The sequence below is a fragment of the Tursiops truncatus genome, chromosome 11 (assembly GCF_011762595.2).
Source record: "Tursiops truncatus isolate mTurTru1 chromosome 11, mTurTru1.mat.Y, whole genome shotgun sequence".
In the NCBI taxonomy this organism is placed as follows: Eukaryota; Metazoa; Chordata; class Mammalia; order Artiodactyla; family Delphinidae; genus Tursiops; species Tursiops truncatus.
In genome coordinates this window covers 69,281,945-69,297,531 of record NC_047044.1, presented here as the reverse complement: position 1 = coordinate 69,297,531, position 15,587 = coordinate 69,281,945, and the positions used below count along the sequence as shown (strand labels likewise).

At 34.1% G+C, this 15,587-nt stretch overlaps 1 protein-coding gene across 13 annotated transcripts in view; it reads left to right on the top strand.

Annotated features, from left to right (window-relative positions):
- The window catches only part of PPHLN1 (periphilin 1), a 157,877-nt gene that overhangs the window by 94,678 nt on the left and 47,612 nt on the right, over positions 1-15,587 (top strand). For all 13 annotated transcript variants that reach the window (XM_019934609.3, XM_019934607.3, XM_033866909.2 and 10 more), the window contains 2 exons: positions 107-226; positions 14,719-14,859. In XM_019934609.3, coding sequence (XP_019790168.1) covers positions 107-226; positions 14,719-14,859 — 261 coding nt within the window. The remainder of the gene's footprint in view (positions 1-106; positions 227-14,718; positions 14,860-15,587) is intronic.

Genomic DNA, 15,587 nt, shown 5'->3' with positions numbered 1-15,587 from the left:
TGAAGGCTTAAATGATTTCATGTGTAAGTGGGGTATACTTCTTGATGTATTTGAAATTTAAAAGCCCTTGAGAACTGTAACAGAACCATTCTTTTGTTTTTATTAGGTGTTAGATAAACCCAGTCGGCTAACGGAAAAGGAACTTGCTGAGGCTGCAAGCAAGTGGGCTGCTGAAAAGCTAGAGAAGGCAGATGAAAGTAACTTACCTGAAATTTCTGAGTATGAGGTAAGGCAAAATTTCTTCTTTATGTTTCACATCTGAGAGTTTTGCCTGGATTTTAAATTATTGATGAAAATTTTAGTTTGTTCTAGTGTTTTAAAGTATATTTGGGGAAAATGTCCTCATGGATTATTAAATTTTACCACACACAATAATAGAATGAATATGAATGACTCTGAATTCAGTAATTACACTATGTCTGAATGTCTCTAGTAGTTTAGAAGTGTAAGAATAGTATAAATATGGAGTATAAGGAAAATGCAGTATTTATATCCTTCTTTTGTGAGCTTTTAAAAGTATTTCTAGAAATCATGCTAAGCCACTAGTCATAAATCAGTGAATTCAGAACAAAAATCTAATTAAACCTTGGATCTTGGGCTATATTTATATTGCATGTTATATTCTATGCAAATTATCTCATAAATATTCCAAGAAATGCAATTATGCATTGTTTGGTCTACCTGTACTTTTTGATGAGTCTTGAGTACTAAAAAATGAGAACATTTTTGGGTCCACAGAATACTCTTTATAGAATGTTTTCATTAAAATATTTGAAAATGAACTGAAAAATTTCTCTATAACCTGTAATAGAGGGAAATACAGATATTTTGTGGGCCAAGTTAAGCTTCTAGATTTAGAATTTGTTACTAGAGGAATTATTTTGACCTGGCAGAGAATATAAAAATCTCTGTACGATGACAAATTATGTATATTTGGAGGAGATTTCTCACTTTACAATATATTTTTGGTTGCCTTTTAAGGAAGGTCCTTTGATAAAACAGATCAAGCATTAGAGTTCGATGTACAAATTGTATACCTACATACATCTTAATACACTATGAAAAGATCCTTTCCAAAGTAACTAATGTACACTGCTCATAGAAAGTACAAACCAGTACAAACCCTATCAGTACTCAGAAATAGAGCCTTTCTTTTTTAAAATGCTGATCTGTCATTTAGCTATCAGTTGTTCTTAAATAGGTCAAGGTTTCCTTGTTACTGTAGCTATAATAATAGATATTTATGCGTATTTTCAAGTAAAGATATAAATATATCAAGCTGTCCTTCTTTGGTACCTTTCTAGCACTATTTAAAAGCATGAACAATACACTAATACATTAATAGGGTCAGTTTGCCTATTTTCCTTAATAATTTAGAATAATGGTTTTTATATTAATAATAGAAATATGTGCTTTAAAATTGCTAATTTGGACAGCTGATAATTTTTCTCAGAGTACTTAAACCAAAAACTTCCAAAAATACTTAATTTTTTGTTTCCTAAATACTATATCTTCAATTAGCAAAGCTTTATTAAGATATATTCTTTCTCCCCCCTCGTCATTTTTGATATCTCTTAATTAAAAAAAAAATCTCATTATCCACCTTTTCCAGATTTTAAATATTCTATTTATAATCTTTTTTCATTGCTTGACTGGATTTTGACTCTGAATAGTCAGTGACATTGGGTCTAGAAAGACTTTTTTTCAGGCTTCTTGTTTTTTCTCTAAAATATGCCCAGAATTTGCTAGGTTTTGAATTAATGAGAAGTCAGTAATCCTAAAAATCTATATGTGGGTCATAGGTCAGACATGATTTTTTGTTGGACCAAAGGCAGGGTGAGAACATACTTGAGTATGTTTGTTAGTTGGTGTACATCATGAGTGTTGAGCAGCATTATCAATCTCGTAGCATCTAAATGTTCTTCAAGTTACATTGATACTTTTCCATACTGGAGATAAAGCAGTTGAGAAATTCTTAACGATACTCTGTCTTTTGGGCACAGATAGTCACATTTGTTCTTGGGTAGTTTTTAAATAGTTGCTCATTTCAGTGATCTATGTTTTATGAGAAATAAACTTTTTGAGAATTTTGACTTTGGTTCTATAAACTCCTTTCTGATTTGAAAGAATAAGGTGGAAGGAAAAAAGGACTTTGATGCTGTGGAAGAGTTTGGCATAGTGCTGTGTGTGTGTGTGTGTTTAAATCTAATTGTGGCAATCTTTATATTAGCTGTTGAATAGAGAGGAGATTAAATATTTAAGTTTCCAGTTTATCTTCTCTTGCTGTCATCAATATAGTTTTAAGCAATTTGGTTGGGAGACCATGTAGTTTATAGAGAGTCCAGTGAAATTGAAGGTAAATTCAGTGATATGTTTAAATATTCAGGAATATTATAGTTCATTCTTCTGTAACAGTTTGCATACATTAACCTTTTGGACTCTTAATAGAGAATTTCCCAAAGTATTTGATAGAATGATAATTCTGAAGGGTCTTAGTGGTCTGAGGAAGAACAAAAAAGATTCTGTTAGCCCCCTTACATTTGGGAAATGCTAGATTTAAAAGAGGTAGGTTGATTTTGGCACTTCAGCACTTTTCAGAGATTTTAATATGTTAATATGCTCATCAGTGGTCTGTGACAGGAGGATGAATAATAAAGTTTGCATAATTTATCAAATTTTTGGCTTGAATTGTTTTTTCACAGTGCTAATTTTAGGATTAGTGTTTTAAGGCATGTATTTTCAGAAAATAATACTATACTGGCTTTCTCATAGTTTATTTAAATTCACTAAATATTCATTCTGTGTCTGTTTGTGTCAAACACTGCATTAGAGACACCATCTTAGCTTTCAAAGAGCTTGCAGTCAAGTTTGGTAGAGATATAATTTACTATCTGTAAATATATGGCCATGAGAGTTTTGCTTTTGGCTATCAAAATGAAAAGCAAATTATTCAGAGATGATTAGAATGTCGCAGTAGAGCAGGTTGTTGCTTCTTGCTGCAGAAGAAAAATTTTAAATGTTTCTTATTTCAATGTGAAAATGTGAATTATGTTGTTTCCATGTATCAGGTGTTATTTTCCGCTTACCCTGTCCCTAGTGAAGTATGCCCAACTTCCATGGCCCTCTTTCAAATTCAGATCCATTCAGTGAAATCAATAGTGCTCGAGATAATAAGACTCAATATCTTTCTTGATTCCACTTTTCTTCCTTTCCTGTTGTAAAGTTTTTTGCCACTATTTCACTGATGACCTTATATTGCCTTTATTAAAAATTTCTTTTACTTGTCTAGTTATTTAGATAGATAGATAGATAGATACATAGAATGTATCTCATGTCTTGTTTTCCCTCCAGTACCTTGGATAATATATATCTAATGAACTAAACTAAATTTAATTACTAATAAGCTCTTTTTTTCCAGTTTTACTGAAATGTAATTGACATACAGCACTGTATAAGTTTAAGGTGTACAGCATAATGAATTGACATATATATTGTGAAATGATTATCACAGTAAGTTTAGTTAATATCCATTGTCTCATATAAACACCACAAAAAAGAAAAATATTTTTTTCCTTGTGATGAGAACTCTTAGGATTTACTCTCTTGTCAACTTTCAAATACACCATACAGCATTGTTAACTATAAACACCATGTTGTACATTACGTCCTCAGTACTTATTTATCTTATAACTGGAAGTTTGTACCTTTTGACCACCTTCATCCAATTCCCACCCCACTACTCCCCAGCCTCACCTCTGGTAACCATGGATATGATCTCTTTTTCTATGAGTTTTTAAAACAATTCCATATATAAGTGAGATCATACAGTTTTTGTCTCTCTCTGTCTGGCTTATATCACTTACCATGATGCCCTCAAGGTCCATCCATGTTGTTGCAAATGGCAGAATTTCTTTTTCTTTTATGGCTGAATAATATTTTATTGTGCATGTAACTTCTTTGTCTGTGTATCAGTTGATTGATACTTAGGTTGCTTCTGTATCTTGGCTATTGTAAATTATGCAGCTATGAACATTGGGGTGCATGTACGTTTTCGAGTTAGTGTTTTCATTTTCTTCAAATATATACCCAGATGTGGAATTGCTGGATCATATGGTAGTTCTCTTTTTAATTTTTTGAGGAATCTCATACTGTTTTCTGTAGCGGCTGTACCAATTCACAATCCCACCAACAGTGCACAAAGGTTCCCTTTTCTCCACATCCTCCCAGCATTTGTTACATCTTGTCCTTTTGAGGCTGGTCATTCTAAGAGGTGTGAGGTGATATTTCATTGTGGTGTTGATTTGCATTTCCCTAATGATTAGTGATGTTGAGCACCTTTTCATGTACCTGTAGGCCATTCATATATCTTCTTTGGAAAAATTTATATTCAGGTCCTTTGCCCATTTTTTAATCGTATTATTTGGTTTTGTGTGGGTTTTTTTTTTTTTTTTTTTTTTTGCTATTGAGTTGTATGAGTTCTTTATTTTGGATATTAACTCTTTGTCCACATATATGATTTGCAAATATTTTTTTCCCATTCTGTAGTTTTTCTTTCATTTTGTTAATCATTTCTTTTGCTGTGCAGAAGGTTCATAGTTTGATATAATATCACTTATTTTTTATTTTGTTGCTTGTGTTTTAGATGTCATATCTAAAAAATCATTGCCAAGACCCATATCAAGGAACTCTCTTTCCTGTTTTCTTGTAGGAGTTTTATGGTTTCCAGTCTTACATTTAAGTCTTTAGTGCATTTTGAGTTAATTTTTGTGAATAGTGTATGTTAGGGCTCTAGTTTCCTTCTTTGACATGTGAATAACCTGCTTTCTTCAGCACCATTTATTGGAGAAACTTTGTTTTCTCCTTTGAGTATTCTGGCCTCCTCTGTGAAATATTAGTTGGCCATATATGCATGGGTTTATTTCAGGACTTTCAGTTCTGTTCCATTTGGCCTATGTGTCTCTTTTTATGCTGGTATCATACTGTTTTGATTACTGTAGCTAATGAGCTCTTTTAGTGTCAATTCAAGTTATTTCTCTCTTCGTTACTTGCCTTTTATTTTCCCAAAACTCATCTACTCTGATGTGTTTATTATGCTCATCAATTTATATTTTTGTATGTAGGTCTAGAATTATGATGAAGCTTGAAGTTCCTATTTTGAGTGTGTTTTAATAACTTTTTGTTTTGTTTGTTTTGCATTGACCTAAGATGGAATCTAGTGGCAGAATTATTTTGACCGTGGGGTAGTCAGAACACAGTATAAATAATCTTTCTTGACATCATCTGAAATGAACTGTTGTCTGTCTAGTGTTAGAAACCATATACTGATATTGTGATTTATTTCTTAAATTATTTTTTATTGTAGTATAATACATATAACATAAAACTTCCATCTTAACTGGTTTGTTTTTTTTTTTTACGTTCCACATCACTTTTATTGCACAGTGGATAGATAATAAAACAATGTTTTTTTAAAAGGATACTTATACCAAACAACCATGGGGAGTACAGGGATATACATTCCCAAATGCAAAGAGGAAAAAGGAGACAGTTAATATGACTTTTTCCAGAAGCCAGAATGAGCCCCAGAGTTTTGCCACAGTAAGACTAGTGGTACATAGTTTGATATGGTCACATTTAGCCAGTTTATTGGTATAGTGTCAGCAGTTGGGAAAAAAAGAACTACGCAGTGGAGACCTGAATGCTCAAAGAACCATTAGGTGGCAGTAGGGACACAGGTATCTTTTTTTTTTTTATATACAGCAAGTTCTTATTAGTTATCCATTTTGTACATACTAGTGTCTACATGTCAATCCCAATCTCCCAATTCATCCCACCATCACACACCCCGCCCCCACCGCTTTCCCCCTTGGGGTCCATACGTTTGTTTTGTACATCTGTGTCTCAATTTCTGCCCTGCAAAACCAGTTCATCTGTACCATTTTTCGAGGTTACATATATGCGTTAATATACGATATTTGTTTTTCTCTTTCTGACTTACTTCACTCTGTATGACAGTCTCTAGATTCATCCACGTCTCTACAAATGACCCAATTTTGTTCCTTTTTATGGCTGAGTAATATTCCATTGCATATATATACCACATCTTCTTTATCCATTCGTCTGTCGATGGGCATTTAGGTTGCTTCCATGACCTGGCTATTGTAAATAGTGCTGCAATGAAAACTGGGGGAGCATGTGTCTTTTTGAATTATGGTTTTCTCTGGGTATATATGCCCAGTAGTGGGATTGCTGGGTCATACGGTAATTCTAGTTTTAGTTTTTTAAGGAACCTCCATACTGTTCTCCATAGTGGCTGTATCAATTTACATTCCCACCAACAGTGCAAGAGGGTTCCCTTTTCTCCACACCCTCTCAAGCATTTGTTGTTTGTAGATTTTCTGATGATGCCCATTCTAACTGGTGTGAGGTGATACCTCATTGTAGTTTTGATTTGCATTTCTCTAATGATTAGTGATGTTGAGCAGCTTTTCATGTTCTTCTTGGCCATCTGTATGTCTTCTTTGGAGAAATGTCTATTTACGTCTTCTGCCCATTTTTGGATTGGCTTGTTTGTTTTTTTAATATTGAGCTGCATGAGCTATTTATATATTTTGGAGATTAATCCTTTGTCCGTTAATTCGTTTGCAAATACTTTCTCCCATTCTGAGGGTTGTCTTTTCGTCTTGTTTATGGTTTCCTTTGCTGTGCAAAAGCTTTGGTTTCGTTAGGTCCCATTTGTTTATTTTTGTTTTTATTTCCATTACTCTAGGAGGTGGATCCAAAAAGATCTGGCTGTGATTTATGTCAAAGAGTGTTATTCCTGTGTTTTCCTCTAAGAGTTTTATAGTGTCCAGTCTTACATTTAGGTCTCTAATCCATTTTGAGTTTATTTTTGTGTATGGTACTAGGGAGTGTTCTAATTTCATTCTTTTACATGTAGCTGTCCAGCTTTCCCAGCACCACTTACTGTAAAGACTGTCTTTTCTCTTGTATATCCTTGCCTCCTTTGTCATAGATGAGTTGAGCATAGGTGCATGGGTTTATCTCTGGGCTTTCTATCCTGTTCCATTGATCTATATTTCTGTTTTTGTACCAGTACCATACTCTCTTGATTACTGTAGCTTTGTAGTATAGTCTGAAGTCAGGGAGTCTGATTCCTCCAGCTCCATTTTTCTCCCTCAAGACTGCTTTGGCTATTTGGGGTCTTTTGTGTCTCCATACAAATTTTAAGATTTTTTGTTCTAGTTCTGTAAAATATGTCATTGGTAATTTGCTAGGGATTGCATTGAATCTGTAGATTGCTTTGGGTAGTATAGTCATTTTCACAATGTTGATTCTTCCAATCCAAGAACGTGGTATATCTCTCCATCTGTTGGTATCATCTTTAATTTTCTTAATCAGTGTCTTATAGTTTTCTGCATACAGGTCTTTTGTCTCCCTAGGTAGGTTTATTCCTAGGTATTTTAATCTTTTTGTTGCAATGGTAAATGGGAGTGTTTCCTTAATTTCTCTTTCAGATTTTTCATCATTAGTGTATAGGAATGCAAGTGATTTCTGTGCAATAATTTTTTATCCTGCAACTTTACCAAATTCATTGATTAGCTCTAGTAGTTTTCTGGTGGCATCTTTAGGATTCTCTATGTATAGTATCATGTCATCTGCAATCAGTGACAGTTTCACTTCTTCTTTTCCAATTTGTATTCCTTTTGTTTCTTTTTCTTCTCTGATTGCCGTGGCTAGGACTTCCAAAACTATGTTGAATAATAGTGGTGAGAGTGGACATCCTTGTCTCGTTCCTGATCTTAGAGGAAATGCTTTCAGTTTTTCACCATTGAGAATGATGTTTGCTGTGGGTTTGTCGTATGTGGCCTTTACTATGTTGAAGTAGGTTCCCTTTGTGCCCACTTTTTGGAGAGTTCTAATCATAAATCAGTGTTGAATTTTGTCAGAAGCTTTTTCTGCATCTATTGAGATGATCATATGGTTTTTCTCCTTCAATTTGTTAATATGGTGTATCACATTGATTGCTTTGCCTATATTGAAGAATCCTTGCATCCCTGGGATAAATCCCACTTGATCATGGTGTGTGATCCTTTTAATGTGTTGTTGGATTCTATTTACTAGTATTTTGTTGAGGATTTTTGCATCTATATTCATCAGTGATATTGGTCTGTAATTTTCTTTTTTTGTGGTATCTTTGTCTGGTTTTGGCATCAGGGTGATTGTGGCCTCATAGAATGAGTTTGGGAGTGTTCCTTCCTCTGCAATTTTTTGAAAGAGTTTGAGAAGGATGGGTGTTAGCTCTTCTCTAAACGTTTGATAGAATTCACCTATGAAGCCATCTGGTCCTGGACTTTTGTTTGTTGGAAGATTTTTTTTTTTTTTTTTTTTTCAGTATGCGGGCCTCTCACCGTCGTGGCCTCTCCCGTTGCGGAGCACAGGCTCTGGACGCACAGGCTCAGCGGCCATGGCTCACGGGCCCAGCTGCTCCGCGGCATGTGGGATCTTCCTGGACCGGGGCACGAACCCGCGTCCCCTGCATCGGCAGGCGGACTCTCAACCACTGCGCCACCAGGGAAGCCCTGTTGGAAGATTTTTAATCACAGTTTCAATTTCATTACTTGTGATTGGTCTGTTCACATTTTCTATTTCTTCCTGGTTCAGTCTTGGAAGGTTATACCTTTCTAAAAATTTGTCCATTTCTTCCAGGTTATCCATTTTATGGGCATAGAGTTGCTTGTAGTAGTCTCTTCGGATGCTTTGTATTTCTGCGGTGTCTGTTGTAACTTCTCCTTTTTCATTTCTAATTTTATTGATTTGAGTCCTCTCCCTCTTTTTCTTGATGAGTCTGGCTAATGGTTTATCAATTTTGTTTATCTTCTCCAAGAACCAGCTTTTAGTTTTATTGAGCTTTACTATTGTTTTCTTGGTTTCTATTTCATTTATTTCTCCTCTGATCTTGATGATTTCTTTCCTTCTGCTAACTTTGGGTTTTGTTTGTTCTTCTTTCTCTAGTTCCTTTAGGTGTAAGTTTAGATTGTTTATGTGAGATTTTTCTTGGTTCTTGAGGTAGGATTGTATTGCTATAAACTTCCTTCTTAGAACTGCTTTTGCTGCATCCTATAGGTTTTGGATTGTCATGTTTTCATTGTCATTTGTCTGTAGGTATTTTTTGATTTCCTCTTTGATTTCTTTAGTGATCTCTTGGTTATTTAATAACGTATTGTTTAGCCTCCTTGTGTTTGTGTTTGTATTTTTTACGTTTTTTTCCCCGTAATTGATTTCTAACCTCATAGCATTGTGGTCAGAAAAGATGCTTGATACGATTTCAGTTTTCTTAAATTTACTGAGGCTTGATTTGTGACCCAAGATGTGATCTATCATGGAGAATGTTCTGTGTGCACCTGAGAAGAAAGTGTAATCTGCTGTTTTTGGATGGAATGTCCTATAAATATCAATTAAATCTATCTGGTCTATTGTGTCATTTAAGGCTCATCTTAACCATTTTAAGTGTATAGTTCAGTGGTATTAAATACATTCACATTATTATGCACATCACCACCCTCCATCCCCTTAACTCTTTTCACCTGTAAAACTGAAACTCTACACCAATTAAACAACAACTCTCCAAAGCAATTTTATCAGTTTATTCTCTCCCTCCCTCAGTCCCTGGCAATCACTATTATGCTTTCTGTCATTATGATTTTAACTACTTTAAGTACTTAAGTGGAATCATATAGTATTTTTTTTGTGTGACTGGCTTATTTCATTATGCATAGTGTCTTCTAGTTTCATCCATGTAGTAGCATATTGTAGAATTTCCTGTTTCTTTTAAAAGGCTGAGTAATATTCCACTGTGTATGTGTGTACTATATTGTGTGTGTGTGTGTGTGTGTGTGTTAAATGCTTTATATTATTTAGAATTCCTTAGTGGATTTTTAAATAGGTTTAAAAGATACTTTAGTGATATTTTGGGAAATTGATTGGGGTTTTTGGATGGGCTAGGAGTACATTCTTTTTTGAAAAATTTTTTTACAGTTAAGTCCTTGTTGGTTATCTATTTTAAGTATAGCAGTGTGTGTGTGTACTGCATTTTGTTTTCTTTTCATTGGTATGTTGTGTTTTCATTTTCATTCATCTCTAAGTATTTCTTACTTTCCCTTGTGATTTTTCTTTGTTTGTTTAAAAGTGCATTAATTTCCAGAATTTTGTGAATTTTCCAGATTTTTCTTTTTAAATCTGTTGAGACTTAATATGTGCCCCAATACAGGGAAATGTTCCATGTGCACTTGAGAAGAATGTATACTCTGTTGAAGTTTGGTGGATTGTTCTGTATATGTCTGTTAGATGTAGTTAGTGTATTGTGTTGCTTAAGCCCACTATTCCCTTACTTATTTCCTTACTTATTATTGTGAAACTGTTTATTTCTCCCTTCAATTTTGTCAGGTTTTGTTTCATATATTTTTATAGTTTGTCATTAGGTGTGTAAATGTTTGTAATTGTTATATCTTCTTGCTTTATTGAAACTTTTATTAATACATAATGTCCTTGTCTCTTGTAACCTTTTTTTATTTAGAGTTTATCTGTCTGATATTATTATAGCCACTCTTGCTCTCTTTTGTTTACTATGTGCATGGAATATCTTTTTTCCATCCTTTTAGTTTCCACCTGTTTGTGCCTTTGGGTCTCAAGTGAATCTCTTGTTGATAACATATTGTTGGATCATATGTTTTTATTCATTCTGCCAATTTCTGTCTTTGGACTGGAGAATTTAAACCATTTACACTTGAAAGTAATTACTGAGAAGGGACTTACTCCTGTCATTGTGCTATTTGTTTTCTATATGCCCTGTAGCTTTTTTGATCTTCATTTCCTGCATTCAGGTCTTCTTTTGTTTTTAGTTGATTTTTTGTAGTGAAATGTTAAAATTTCTATCTTGTTTCCTTTTGTGTATATTTTATAGCTGTTTTCTTTGTGGGTACAATGGAGAAGACATTTAACATCCTAAAATTGTAACACTAATTTAAATTTATACCAGCTTACCTGCAATAACATACAAAGCCTGTACTCCTTTACAGCTCTGTCTCTACCTCCTCATTTGTTGATGTTCCACAATTACATCGTTATACATTGTGTGCCGCCCCAAACCATAAACTAATAATTATTTTAAATACATTAGCATATTAAATTATCTAGAAAATAAGACTTGGAGTTATAAACCAACATTGCAGTGATACTAGTTTTTACACTAATAATTTTTTTCTTTAAATGTCATAGTCTCCTAAATCATGTTGCAAATAAAAAGTGCAGTTTCCAACTATTTACAGTAATACTAGCTGTTTTAACTATGCATTTAACTTCATTGAGCTCTTTATTCCTCCATACAGCTTCGAGTTACCATCTAGTGTCCTTTCATTTCACCTTGCAGGGCTTCCTTAAGCATTTCTTGCATGACAGATCTAGTATCATGAATTTCCTCAGCTTTTGTTTATCTGGGAATGTCTTAATTTCTCCCTCACTTATGAAGGACAGTTTTGGTGGATATAGCAGTCTTTGTTGGCAGTTTTTTCTTTTAACACTTTGAACATATCAGTCCACTGTCTTCTGGCCTCCAAAGTTTCTGATGAGAAATCTGCTTAATCTTAGTTGAAGACCCCTTGTATTGATGATGATGATTTCTTGCTGCTTTCAAGATTCTCCCTTTGTCTTTATCTTTAAAGTTTGATTATAATGTGTCTTTTGAGCTTCTTTGAGTTCATCTTGGGTTTTTTTGAGCTTCTTGGATGTTTATATTCATGTCTTTCATCAGATTTGGGAGTTTTCAGCCATTATTCATTCAAGTATCTTCTCTGCCCCTTTCTCTCTCTCTTCCTTCTGAGATTCCCAGAAGGATGTATATATTAAGTGTATATTGGTCCACTTGATGGTGCTCCACAGATCCCTTAGGTTCTGTTCACTTTTCTTCAATCTTTTTTCTTTCTGTCCTTCAGGCAATAATTTCCTATTTCCTTGTCCTGTTTTTCAAGTTCACTGATTCTTTCTTCTGCCTTTGAATCCCTCTAGTGAATTTTTTATTGTAATTATTGGTCTTATTAGCTATGAAATTTCTTTTTCATTTCCTTTTAGGTTTTTTATTTCTTTATTGATATTTCTATTTTGTTCACACATTGCTTTCTTGGCTTTTCCCACAACTTTCTTTAGTTCTTTGTGCATCTTAGAGATGGTTATTTTAAAGTTTTTTCATCCAGTAGATCTAACATTAGGTCTTTTTCAGGAGCAGTTTCTGTTGATTCATTTTTTTCTTTGAATGAGCAGTACTTTGCCGTTTCTTTGTATGATTTGTGATTTTTTTTGTTGAACACTGGGCATTTGAATCTAATAATGTGGTAACTCTGTAAGTCAGATTCCCCCTGTTCCCCTGGGCTTGCTGGGTTTGTTGTTGTTGTTGTTACTGTTTGTGTTTTATTGTTGGCTGTTTCTGTACTGAGGATCAGTCTGAGGTGTAAACAAAGTCTTCTCTGTTCTTTCTGAGCCTTTCCCTTGTTGTGCCCATTTACTTTCTAACTTCCCCCATGTATACAGTTTTTTTTTTTAACATTCTTATCTTTAATGTCTGGCTCCCAAAAGAGGAAGGTGTGAAAAATGAAGGGGGGAGGGTTCTGGTCCTTTATATCCCCTGGAAGTCACTTCAGTCAGAATAAGAGGGGCTTGCAACAGTCAGGGGAGGTATAATAATAATGGCTGTTCACCTGTTTGTCTGCCCCTCTGATCAGAAGCAGCAATCAGTGATCGGAGCACAGTTCCCTGATATTTGAAGGATAGGGTACTTTTTCCCCGGTCTGACTCCCATAAGCAATGTGTAAGCTGCTCTAGGAACATGTACACAGCTTCCTGCCAAGTGGGTAGGGGTGGGAGATGGGCAGCTGCTACTGTGTGAAGAGCTGAATTTAACCTCAGTTTTACCACCCATGTCTTCCTCGGAAGGGACAAGACTTCAACAGAGTCCAGAGTTCCACAATAGTTAAATCAGACATTATGCCAGTGTAATTTTTTGTGTAGGTTGGGAGACAGATTGCTAGTGCTTCCTATTCTGCTGTCTTCCCAGAATCCTCTCCCCTTAAATGATTCATATACTTTCAATTTAAATCCCTTAAGATATATAACTCAGACTTATAAAAACCAGGTTTTTTAAAAAGTAGATTATGCATGCACATGTCAGAAATTCAAAAGGCATTGGAATAGGTACAGTGTCTTCTAAGTTATCCCTATTGAGACAGCCTCTTCTATCATTTTTTTCCCCATAGGTTATATCCCTCCAGAGATAGTGTGTTCATATATATGCATAAAGGTATATATATCTATGCTTCCCTCTTCCCTTTTGTTTTTGACACAACTGGCAGTATATTTATGGGGAATGACCTTCAGGACTTGCCAGGAGAAAAATTAGGATACATTATGCAGTATATTTAGACTGTTCTTATTCTTTTAAATGATTTCTTAGTATTCCATGGTTCTAGATAGTGCATAATTTACTTGATGGACGTTTAGGTTGTTTTCAATCATTTGCCACTAACGGCAACCATATCTTAGCATTCGTTGCTCATGTGTGTATCTGTAGATTAAGTTCCTACAGGTGAAGGTGCTTGGTGAAAGGGATATGTGGTACATTTTGATAAATATTGCCAAATTACTCTCTAAAGAGGTTGTGGCAGTGTACAACACATTAGATGTTGGAATGCCACTGCTCTTACAGGTGAAAAATACCACTAATTAATATATATCTTGTGACTTCTGTAAACCTACTGCTGTTTGCTGCTACATCAATCACAAAAACCGTAAGTTTTTTGATAAACTTGTGATAAGTACAGTTTTCTTATTTCCTCCTTCACCTCCCACCCAACTAAAATATACAACAGTAAAATATATTAGCTCAAACTTTACTCTTTCCAAGTTACTGCTTACTGCAGGCTCCATGAAGCCAAGAATTTTTGTCTGTTCTGTTCATTGATAGATCTAGTGTCACTTGAGCAGTGCTTGGCATTTATCATAGAATAAATTTTTGAGTAAACTAATGCATTGTAGTTAAATAATAGTTTTCCCTCATTTATTTAGTTTTCCTCTTTTCATCAAAAGTATTTTTAGAAAGTAAGATAATCGGCCTTGGGCTTTTTATGGGATCATTTACTCATTAATGAACTATTGCAGTATTGTTGAAGTAATAATTATTGCTGTTTGGAGTTGTTTTCTTTTCAGTTATTTCAATAAATTCTTAGGTTACAGGAGGCAGGGTATTTTTAACTTCTGAAGTAGAGTCCTTTTCTATGTTTCTGTGTAATATATTTGCTTATGTGTGTTCACACTTCTCACTTCCAGTTGGACTTTTTTCTTCTGTGTTTCTTATATAGATTGCTTAAGGAATAGTTACAGGACAAAACCTTCTATCTCTGTCTTAATATAGTATGAAATATAATTTTGGAATGGAATAAACCTAGAGGCTTTGTCTTACCTAAGATTTAAAAAGTAGCCATCATTTCCTCTTTAATCCTCCTCACATAAGTTCATTATGCATAGCAAGATTGAAAGTGTTTCTTTTCTTAAGACAGGTTAAATTTAGCACTTTCTCTTGAGATAATCTGCCAATTGGTGCTTATATTCAGTCATCTAAAATGCTGTATGTCCTTTAAGAAAGTAATAAAAGATTTCTAATTCTTTTTAAAGGCGGGATCCACGGCACCATTGTTCATTGACCAGCCAGAAGAACCTGAGACAAATGCAACAGATGGCATAGAATTATTCGAAGACAGTCAGCTAACCAGTCGCTCTAAAGCAATAGCCTCAAAAACCAAAGAGATTGAACAGGTGAGAATCCAGTCTGCTTAAAGTATAAAATCTTTTGTTCCTGTCATTTTGTACACAGTAGTTACAGTAAATATTTATTGAATAAATATTTCATTTTGTCTTTTTCCATTTGTGACCCTGAAATTACAATGTAAAAAATTCTAAAAAATGTTTGATTTGATTTCACAGTAATTTTGATCAGTTTGGTCCTCCACCCCTGCTTACTTTTTTTTCTCTTTTTAATAAAAAGCAAGCTTCTATTTTAGAGAATATTAATATTCTAGTTAGTGTGGAGCAATTAAAGAACTATTAAACTTAGAGATGGGTTGAAAAATATTAAATATACCAATATAATAGCAAATGTTAGTTTTGAATACTGGGATTACAGATGTTTCTTGATGGTTTTCATTATACTTTTAAGTATTTTTCAAATATTAAAGAAAAAATAAAGGATAGGTATTTAAATCTAATTTTAATGATGTCATTTTGAAAAGTCAGGGTCTTGTTTTTAATAGATTGAATAGATTGCTTAAGGAATAGTTATAGGACAAAACCTTCTATCTGTATCTTAATACAGTGTGAAATGTAATTTTGGAATAGAATAAGCCTAGAGGCTTTGTCTTACCTAAGATTTAAAAAGTAGCCATCATTTCCTCTTTAATCCTCCTCGCATATGCTCATTATGCATAGAAAAGTTGAAAGTGTTTCAATATGGAAATATTACCTGCTTTATAGGGTATTATCACTTT